The sequence below is a fragment of the Maniola hyperantus genome, chromosome 19 (assembly GCF_902806685.2).
Source record: "Maniola hyperantus chromosome 19, iAphHyp1.2, whole genome shotgun sequence".
In the NCBI taxonomy this organism is placed as follows: domain Eukaryota; kingdom Metazoa; phylum Arthropoda; class Insecta; order Lepidoptera; family Nymphalidae; genus Maniola; species Maniola hyperantus.
In genome coordinates this window covers 5,302,514-5,313,258 of record NC_048554.1, presented here as the reverse complement: position 1 = coordinate 5,313,258, position 10,745 = coordinate 5,302,514, and the positions used below count along the sequence as shown (strand labels likewise).

Here is a 10,745-nt window from a genome sequence, read left to right as displayed (position 1 = left end):
AACATAATAATTATTAATTAGGTAGGTATACTATACAAAGGCAGACACACATTATACATGTTTTGTACTAATAGTGGTTAATCATAATACAAAATACATAATACAAAAGATTTAAGTTTTCACTTATGTACACATAAAATAAAATTATAAATAAACCCTAAAATTAAATCTTAACAGCAACAAAACATTACGATTAAATTCTAGAAAACAATAGGCGCTTTATGAAATAAAACAATAGGTAATTATTTGATTTTAATGAACATACTTTTTTCTAAACATTTAAAAAATTAGTCGAATAAGTAAGGAAGTTAATCAATTGTCGAATTTTAATTACGTATTCTAAGAGAGATTCGATAGATTTTAATATATAATGCGTAAAAAATGACCCCTCACACGCCATTCTTACTCTAGGTAGGTAAGTGTGTGTCAAATTTCATGTCAAAAATACGATTTTAGTCCTTATTTTAAAGTCGAACCGTACTTTTGACATGATACTTGACCCATAGAGTTGAAATGGCGCATGAGGACTCAGTTTGTAAGGAGTATATCATAAGTAGATAGACCGTATCTACTCATGATTTGATACTTTTGTTTCCTTCCGCTTTATGTTGATGTTGAATGTTTACTATAAAAACGTCTAATATAAAGTTTTTGTGTTGCCAACTACAATGCTCAATATTGCCACACGAGTAGATATTGCCATCAACCAACTTATGTACTATATTATACAGCATTCATAATCATAATAATATTATGCAAAGTTACCTACTATTAATTTGTAAAATTATTACCTACATTGTTGCTAATAACAAAAAAATACCCTTCTGACAGCAACAATCACAGAAACAATTATTTACGTACAAGAAAATTGCGTTACATTTAATTAATTTAATAAGACTATGCATTATATACAGTTTGAAGTTGGCAACACTGTTTAAGCTCTTGGAATTTATTGATATTCCCTAATATTATGAGAGGTCTTTGCGTATTACTGTAAATCGATTCCGGAAAATCTGCAATAATGATTTTATTACAATCGCAATTGTGATTTTTTGAATTTATGGTAGATATTATGTATATATACTTGTTACAACAATGCATTGCAGCCAATAGCGAGCGAGTGTCGCCCAATCAGAGGTAATCGCATTTTACCTCTGATTGGCCGATACTGTAGGTAGCAGTGGCGAAGGGTGAAAATCTGATAAAGGGAAGCCGGAAACGTACTTATCTAAAAGAATATCAGCTGTTCGATTTTTGTTTTCAAAACTTAATTTAGAAAAATTACTATCGTTACGTAACAAGAAATCTGTTAAACAACAATCTATGTGAATTAAGGCCATTTCTGATTTTGACTTACCAAACTGAATCAAAATTACCGTGAACTTACACTTATAAGTTATTAATCACATCCCCAATTTATTATATCAAAATAAAACACCACTAACAACTTTAAAAACAAACAAGCATGGCCGCTTCACAAAAACAAATGTATCAATATCAAATAACCCTTCAAAATACAAAATACTCAAAATAGTAGCATGTACCTGTTAAAACAATACTATTAATATAATTTTTAATTTGGAGGTATTATAGGGTAACTCGGATCCAACCGAGTTATTTACGTCAAATTTGTCTGACCTGTCAGAGTTCCAAATTCGTATTCGCTACTGGGCCAGATTAAATTGGCGTGGTCTTTATTAGTCGACCGTAGAGCGAGACAGACCTAGTTCGCTACTTTCGCTTTCGCTAGGGAAATGAAAGAGATAAATACTAAGCAAAAATCTAACTAGGGAATCCGATATTTTACGGCTTGTATGGTGTAAAACTGTAGGGGACGTAGGTGTATGTTACTTACATTAGCTGTTATGTTTTTAACTTAAATTAGTACTTAATAACAAAAGAAAAATTAGCATTTGTGACGATCGAACCTTTGTATTTACGAACGTATTACGGAATTTATGTGAATAGTACCTACTTACGCTATATTATGCCAATTCTTAAAGGGAAGCCGATAGGAATCGTGTTATATTGACTCTTCGCCGCTGGTAGGTAGCTGTCATTTTACCGAAATCGTAGGGGCAGAAGATAGGTAGTTACATTATATCGAAATAATTAAAAACTTGCACATGTGGTTTACGGTGGGCACAATGCTGTTAAGACAAGGTAGGTACTATTGGCATGGTCCCCAATAATAAATTAACTTATCGTTACTTAAACAGCAGAAGACCAAGAGGGGCCATAATAAGAGCCATAGTCATGCCGATAGCGGAGGCACCGTTGCAACCGTCATATTCACAGGTTTCACAGTACAGTGGTACTTCGTTTGCGCCATATGAGGACGGTGAACATTCGGTCGTGTAGTCCTCTTGACGCTTCCACGTGCAGCCACGGGATATCACTAGATTGCCTCCAACTGTAAAACAAAGTTAAATTCCGTAAATAAAAAAAAACAAAACCTAATTAGGTACTTATTCAGCGAGTTTCTGTGGAAATTCCGAAAAATCTGGCCTTATTCCTTGTATTCCTTATAAAGGAAACCTCTGTGCAAAATATTAGCTTTCTAGGTCCAACAGTTTGGGCTGGGCGTTGATCAATCACTCAGTGAGTCAGGACTTCTTGTTTTTATTGTACCTATAGGAGATTTTTAAATGGTAGTCAAAGAACTAGTATTTTTTATAATACTTGCTTTACAGGGCCCTAACTTCTATTCCAGACTTTTGAGCAAAATTCAGCTAGCAGTTGATTACCGGCTGATAAGATTGGTGCGTAGGTGAAATATCAGGGACAGGGACCTAATTTAATAACATTTTAACGGTTTTATTTATGTCAGTACGCTAATAATAAATATTGGCCCTGTGAAGCATAACGATAGACTGCGAACCAAACAGGCAATGAGTAATATAGCACAATAATTCTGATGTCAGACTTGGCTGACGGTTGGTGTGGGTAAGTAAAAAAGCGTAGGTAGCTGTAACAGCTGAGTAACAAGATACATACTGGATATGCATAATGCAGTTGATAGATAAAGTGCTATCCCACTTCTGACCCGAAGGCCGTCGGAAAGTTGAGTTAACTATATTACAAATCACCATGGACGTAGGCCTCTTGTCGGGACTTCTGAGCAAATCTTAATACTTAATCCTACAGGTAACACAATATTTAAAGGAGAATGTTACTTGTTAGGTTAAGAATCCTTGGAGTCTATTATTAAAAGCCCATTAATTTTAGAATTTTAATGACAAGTTTTATACCTACTCTAGACCTAATATAGATGTTAAGTAGTTAAGGCAAAGTGAGATAGGTAGATATTTTGAAAAACCACACGAAGCATGAGTAACCACTTAGCAAAAGTCCGATAATTTTCATAAAAGTCATGCAAAACGAGATCATGTTGGATTTCATTTTCAAGGATCTTGGAGTACGTAGGTGGAAGCGAAGGTAAAGGCCAATTATCAAGAACAATAGAATTGATAGAACAACACTGCATTGCGTTGTAAACGCAATTTAGAGATGTTAGATGACTTCACAATATGTAGAGCGCCACTTTAGAACGGGCGGTTTTAAACTCAATCTACCTTACTTAGGACTTATAAAATTATGATAAGTTGGTAATGGGTAATAGTAACTTACTATGTGTTTCATTCACTTTGGACAAATAAGACGGTTTTACCGTTTGTCGGTTTGTTATAGGATGAAGTTACTGCAGCGGGTTCGGGTTGACTTCACTGTATCTACTTACAGTACGCAGCAGAAAATAATGTACATCGGGCTTTATGTTGACATTTCGGCTTTGTAGAGCGTTGTCTCTGTCACTCATACTTATATGTGTCGGTCTCAACGACAGAGACAATGCTCTACGAACCCCCTAACTCCGCTTCTATAGTACATTATTTACTGCCGCGTAGGTACTGTATTTCTCCTGCTTTTTGCGGCTGACTCCCACGTCGTCAAATGGGGGTAGGTAGCATCGGTGTTCGCATCACAGTAAGTATGAAGTATCTACTCAAGGCGGAATATGACTTCAGCTTGGGACAAAAGGGGTTATTGCAGTAGGGGTTGAGTTCACTTACTGTATTTCTTCTGCTTTTTGCACGCTGATTTTGAATTCGTGACGTAGGGGTAGGTAGCACCGGTGTTTGCGTCGCAGTACTCAAGGCGGAATAGCCCCGAGTTGTCCGCTAGGCTCGGGACGAAAGGGTAATTGCAGTACGGGTTGAGTTCACTTACTGCATTTCTTCTGCTTCTTGCACGCTGATTTTGAATTGGTGACGTAGGGGTAGGTAGCACCGGTGTTTGCGTCGCAGTACTCAAGGCGGAATAGCCCCGAGTTATCCGCTAGGCTCGGGACGAAAGGGTCATTGCAGTAGGGGTTGAGTTCACTTACTGTATTTCTTCTGCTTTTTGCACGCTGATTTTGAATTGGTGACGTAGGGGTAGGTAGCACCGGTGTTTGCGTCGCAGTACTCAAGGCGGAATAGCCCCGAGTTGTCCGCTAGGCTCGGGACGAAAGGGTCGTGGCAGTACGGGTTGATGTCCGACGAACACGACCAGCATCGGACTGCCTCACCTGAAATTGAAAATGTTGATGGTCAGTTATTTTTAATTAAATAATGGCGCGTTGTTATAAAGTACCTACATAGCTAACTATCGAGGAACCAACCGCTAAAATAGGGCTAGGTTAAGTCTGAAATGCAACCAGCGCTTACTAAGTCGAGGTACCTGCTTCCTAACAATCATACTATTTTTAACTAATAGCTATTTTAAGCATATATAAAACATAAATAAAATAGCTAGGTAATTAAAATATTCTTGTAAAACTCAAGGCAAGAATAAAATTCAGACCTTGGGTCAATACCCCGGAATTATGAACAATATAAAATGTACACATTTTTATAATTTAAAAAATTAAGTTAATTGTAAGTAGGTAGGTAGGTAAATGCCTGAGAATTTTAATAATAAATTCAAAAGTTTTTATGACAGATAATAATTATTGTAAGTACCTATTTCTAGAATATGACATCCGTTAAGATACCTTCCACTTGTTAATAACAATAGCCTGACAAAAACTATATGTATACCTACCTAAGTATCTAGGTAAGTACCTACCTATAATGCATAATTTATATTTACTCATTGTTTCCCACACATAATACTTATTACAAAGGCAAACATTAATAAATTCATAATCATTGTTACGAACGAACGATAAAGCTTTATTTACGCCAGAGACATAGATAGCGGCATGCCACAGGGCTGCACGGTTTAGTACAAATAAATTAATAACGCACATGGTCGCACAAAGGAGCAAAAATCTTTTGGAGTTTGAGTTAATCGACATAACTATGTATGTCTAACTTCAAAGTTTACATATATAATATTCGTATTGTTATTTCGTCTTTAAAAATATGACAAGGGTTGTCATATTTTTTAAAGACGAAATAACAAACAATTAATAATAAACAACCTTATTGTCGCGCTCAACTGGTTCCGTTTTTTACATTACCTTCATTTTTATGATGCCTCTAACTTCTACGGTTAAATTCAAGGTTCTTGCTGTGATTATTTATGAAATGAGGAATCGTTTTTCCTAACGACACGGTTACGTGACGACAAGACAATAACAGTCATATTTATTTACTAAGGTAAAGGTAAAAATTGTTTTTGTACCTACGTGCTATGTTAGGGTTGACCGTGGTCTTCCCCGCGTTAGACTGCCCCTTGAATGAATAACCCCTGGACATGGTTCGCCCCATTGTATCAAATGACGAACAATCAACTTTAGATGGACAAGGGGAGAGTGCTACCCGACCTATTACAGTGAACCAAATCTTTGGCTATATTGTTTAAGAAAAGAGCATTTTTAATATGGCGTGTTATTTATGTAATTGTTAAATCACATTCGATATAAAAAATATCTACGACATAATGTCATGAGCTACATTCAAAACAAAAAGGAACGTATTTTCGCGGACTAGGATCGGATGAGTGCGAAACCGCCGTACGGTGGAACGCGCCATGGGCTGCCTAAATGGTACACGACGACAAGGCTCTCTTGGCACTTGAATGACATTTACAGGGGGGCGCTGTTGGAGAACAAAGTTCTGTTAGAATATTCAAACAAGAACAAAGGGGACACTTGACGGCAACGTTACGTTGTCGCACTGTATCTACCTAAGTAACAGTGCGACAAGGCTATCTTGGCGTGTGGCGAAAATCGGAACTAACGTTGCCGTCAAGTGTCCCCTTTGATCTTGTTTGAATATTCTAAGCCTTTCTCCAACAGCGCCCCCCTGTCAATGTCATTCAAGTGCCATGAGAGCTTTGTCGCACTGTACGTCATATTCACCAAAGAGGTTTTTCTATTCACTCTTCTGTTGAAGGATCAAGGCAAACGTAAGCCAGAAGGGTGTTCTAGTAGTGCGCACTACCTATAGAAATTGCTAAATGAGGAACGAATCGCTCCAAAGTCCGTAGTTCCGTCGGTACCTTATACTTATGTCTGTGGAATGTCGACTAGGTAGGTATGTAGGGGTTACACCCTTATATGGCTTGCGGTTTGGTGTAAAGGGCGAGGGAGGAATTAGGTCGAGTTCCGTAGTAGGTACACTCTCCGAATAAATATCTATCTATCAATATAATCGAGTATCGACAGAAGACGATAATATAATATAAATACCCTGCCTGATTTATTATCTAATTAAATTAGGTACCTACTGTAGGTACAGGTATTAGGTACCTACTTACACGAAAAGGTGCTAACGATAACCGAGAATATGAACGTATATTGTATGTCCGACGCACGTACTAATTCTGTGGTACTATAGCTACCTACAGAAACATGAAACAAGTTTTATACTTAGCAACGGCTAAAATTAGCCTAAAATTAAATGATGTTTTCAAAGTTTTGAATGGGATATCTGTCAGGTTTTAAATTAAACACGCGTTCAATGCTTGTATAATCGGTGGCTTTGTGGTAAGAGTTAAGACCGATGTCTATAAAATGTTTGCTATAAATAACTAATGGGTTGACAAAAGTCAGTGGCCGGCCTTTTTATTTAGCCAAGAATAGGACGTATAGATCTAGTTTAGCGCCTATGTGCATAATAATAGGTGTAACTTTGTACTTACTTAGTTCGTTAGTTTATAATCGCGTTGCGTACCTAGGCTGGGCAGGAATGGGCTATTAAAAAATATTTCATTGCTCAAAAAAATATTCCCTTAATATTAAAAAAATACCTAAGTTAAAATATATGCATGTGGAAGGAAAAAAGAGGAGAGGACGGCCAAAGAAAAGGTGGATGGATTGCGTGAAAGAGGATAGGTATGCGTGTAAAAGAGGTCGATAATACGTTAACGGGTGTCAGAAGTATAAAAGAACACCCTGCGGCGAGATAGCGCTGAAGGAACTCGGAAAAGATACGAATACGTTACTGCGTTAATATTACTTTTATTAATCTCTTAATTACTTATTTGATTATAATTACTATTAACCGCACTATTCACAATTTGTGCTGTACTCAGCATCTCTCTAGAGAATCATCTCTCCAAACTCCCCAAACCTCTGGCTAAGTTTCGAACCCTCAAGGTAGGGGAAACCCAATCTGATTGGTCACCACTCCGCGCCAACTGGCGTTACCCAATCAACGAGTGACAACAGATAGTGTATTTGAAAATTAAGTTGGACAACGTGACAATAACAATCCGATTGGTCCCCACCGTTTTGCGCCAACTAGCGTCAACCAGTCACAGAATGCTGACATTTAAAAACAGAGTTGCCAACGTGACAGTCAACAATCTGGCTGGTTCCCGCCATTTTACACCAACCAGCGTCAACAAACACAGAATGATAACTGATAGTCTATTTAAAAGTAAAGTTGCCATGGTGAAAAATAAAATATAATAAAATTTTGAAGCTATTTTACTTAAGATCCTAACAATCGACCGTCCTGACAACGTGTGCGCCCCGCACATGTCGCCAGGAGGCATCCTAACAATCGGAACTTAGCCAGTTGTTCATTCTTTACATCATACCAACCTACATTCTTATTATAGTGCTATTATGATGATACACAAATAATAATGGCGACGTTTAATAATTAATATACATATTTTAGCAACTGAATAACACAATATCCTATATGTATCATATCAAAATCAATACTTATAATAAAACTGTATATAAACTATATTCTCAACTTGTATTTATATTTTATACATTGCAATCAGCATGATTAACGCAACAATCACAAACATCAATATATTAGTTGCACAAGTAAACTTGTAGGTACTATCTTTAATCTCATTTAATCTAGGTGTATTATCTTTAATCTCATTTCAAATCAAAATATTAATATACTTATAACAATATTTCATTATATTCTACTGGTTATTATTCATCGGATAAGTATTACTTCGTAGTTAATTATATTTATCCATCTGCTTTATAAGAAGAGCAACGATCAATTAATGCTTTCCATCACTTACGAATATCTATTAATTGGGATTCGAACGATCAATTAATCGAATAACCCATTATCAGATTATTCCTTAAATGATAGATTTATCGAGAAAACCCCGTCAGACGTGCCTACAAGACGATCTATTTACTTGTTGCAGTTAGTGGGGCAACATACTCTAATATTCTCGTACCAGGACACGATCCGATCAATTCTCGTGCCTAGTTCTAGTGTTTCTGTTGTATCAGGACACGATCCGATCAATTCTCGTGCCTGATTCTAATATTCTCGTACCAGGACACGATCCGATCAATTCTCGTGCCTAGTTCTAGTGTTTCTGTTGTATCAGGACACGATCCAATCAATTCTCGTGCCTGATCTGTAACAATGGAAAATAATTGTCTGTAGTTTCAATGCATCAAGGGCTAATACGAAACAAAAACACACACACACAAAAAGGTGAACATAATATTATAACATTGTAAGCTAAAATCATGTGTACTGTGATCGACTATTTTTAGCTATGGTTTAATCAATTCTCACTATCAGAGTTGCTACTGGTATCCGAACCGTTCACCTCCAAAGCAGCAATATGTATCCATGGCATCATACGGTTGGCTGCAACCGTTGTGGGTCGTTTGCTTTGCATGCCTATCAAACCTGGCACCGGCGCTACTTGATATCTATCCTTGCCTAAGACTTTAGTGACGCGGTAGGGCCCTATGTACGAGGGCATGAGCTTTTTGCTCTGTCCATCATTATTAAAACATGTTTTAGTTATCTTAACTAGGTCACCTACAGTATAAACTCGGGCTGGTTTTCTGCCCTTGTCGAAGGTTTGTTTCTGCTTCACCTGTTCGCTGTCAATCCTATCTTTAACCCCTTGACGCAAGACACTGACGTCACAGTTTCCATCAGAGCTTTTGGATGCAGCATTAAGAATAGGATTCATTTCGCTGTTCATGGGAGTTCCGAACAGTACCTCTGACGGCGTTCTACCGGTTGTTTTCTGGATGGTGTTGTTCAGTCCCCATTGAATTTTCCCCAAATGACTATCCCAATCTTTCTCACCGTATTTCACCGTCATTGCCTTTAAGGAGTCAAGAATGGTACGGTTGTACCTTTCTACTTGACCATTCGACCTAGGGCTAGCTACTGCGTTAAGAATGTGCTTAGTGCCCTTATCCAAGCAAAATCGAGTGAATGTGTGAGAAGTGAAACAGCTACCGCGGTCACTTATAATACGGTCAGGAACTCTAAATGTGAAGAATATGTCGTCTAGAGCTCTTATTGCGTTTAAACTGTTGGTATTTCTAACGGGCTTAATGAAACAAAATTTGGTGAAACCATCTACAATCACGAGCAAATGTGTATAGCCTCGCTTTGATTTGACGAAAGGTCCGAGGTGGTCAACATGTATGGTATGAAACGGCACATCTACTTTAGTGATAGGGTGGAGCAGACCTTCACTTGACTTTGGACGGGTTTTGGCATACGCACATTCAATGCATGAATTTACATATTTTTTAACGAACTTTGACATTTTCCCAAACCAATATTTTCTTTTTATCCTTTCGAGTGTCTTCTCCACCCCAAAGTGACCAATATCGTCATGGTTCATGCGACATATCTGCCACCTCGCACCCTTTGGCACTACCCAACGCACGTTATCCTTATCTGACCCTAAATAACGAAACAACTTATTATCTTTTATTAAAAAGTTATCTTTTATGTATCTGAGCCCCTTCTCATCATGGTTACAACTTAAGATACTTTTTATCCTACAAAGCTCTGTATCTCCCAGCTGAAGTGTATGCAGCCAATCCTCATTGCTAATTGACCTAACAGCGGGAACATTTTCGACGAGAGATTCTTCCGAGCTCACAACAGGATTACGAGACAGGGCGTCTACGTGGCCCATCTTCACACCTGGCCTATATTCAACTGAACATTGAAATTCCTGCAGCAAAAGCCACCAGCGTGCTATTCTCGGGATCAAATCTCGTTTTGAAAACGTGGAGCGGAGAGCACTGCAATCTGTGACAATTTTAAATGACTTTCCTAACAAATAGACCCTGAACTTCCGCAGAGAACATACGACCGCTAAAGTTTCCAGTTCATAAGAGTGGAAATTCCTTTCTTCAGGGGACGTTTGCCTGCTATAATACGCTACTGGGCGAAAAGTATCGCTTCCGCTGGGGCGCTGCAACAATATACCTCCAATACCCAATCTGCTTGCGTCCGTATGAAGCTCTGTTTCTGCCGCTGGATCAAATATTGCAAGAATGG

The 10,745-nt window shown here is 37.8% G+C and overlaps 1 protein-coding gene across 1 annotated transcript in view; it reads right to left on the bottom strand.

Moving 5' to 3' along the window:
* Window positions 1-2,050: 2,050 nt before the first annotated feature.
* The window catches only part of LOC117991050 (UPAR/Ly6 domain-containing protein twit-like), a 32,750-nt gene continuing 24,055 nt past the window's right edge, over window positions 2,051-10,745 (bottom strand). The window contains exons 2-3 of the mRNA XM_034978594.2: window positions 4,385-4,567; window positions 2,051-2,413 (exon numbers count right to left, since the gene is read on the bottom strand). Of these exons, the coding sequence (XP_034834485.1) occupies window positions 2,208-2,413; window positions 4,385-4,567 (389 nt within the window). The 3' untranslated portion in view covers window positions 2,051-2,207. The remainder of the gene's footprint in view (window positions 2,414-4,384; window positions 4,568-10,745) is intronic.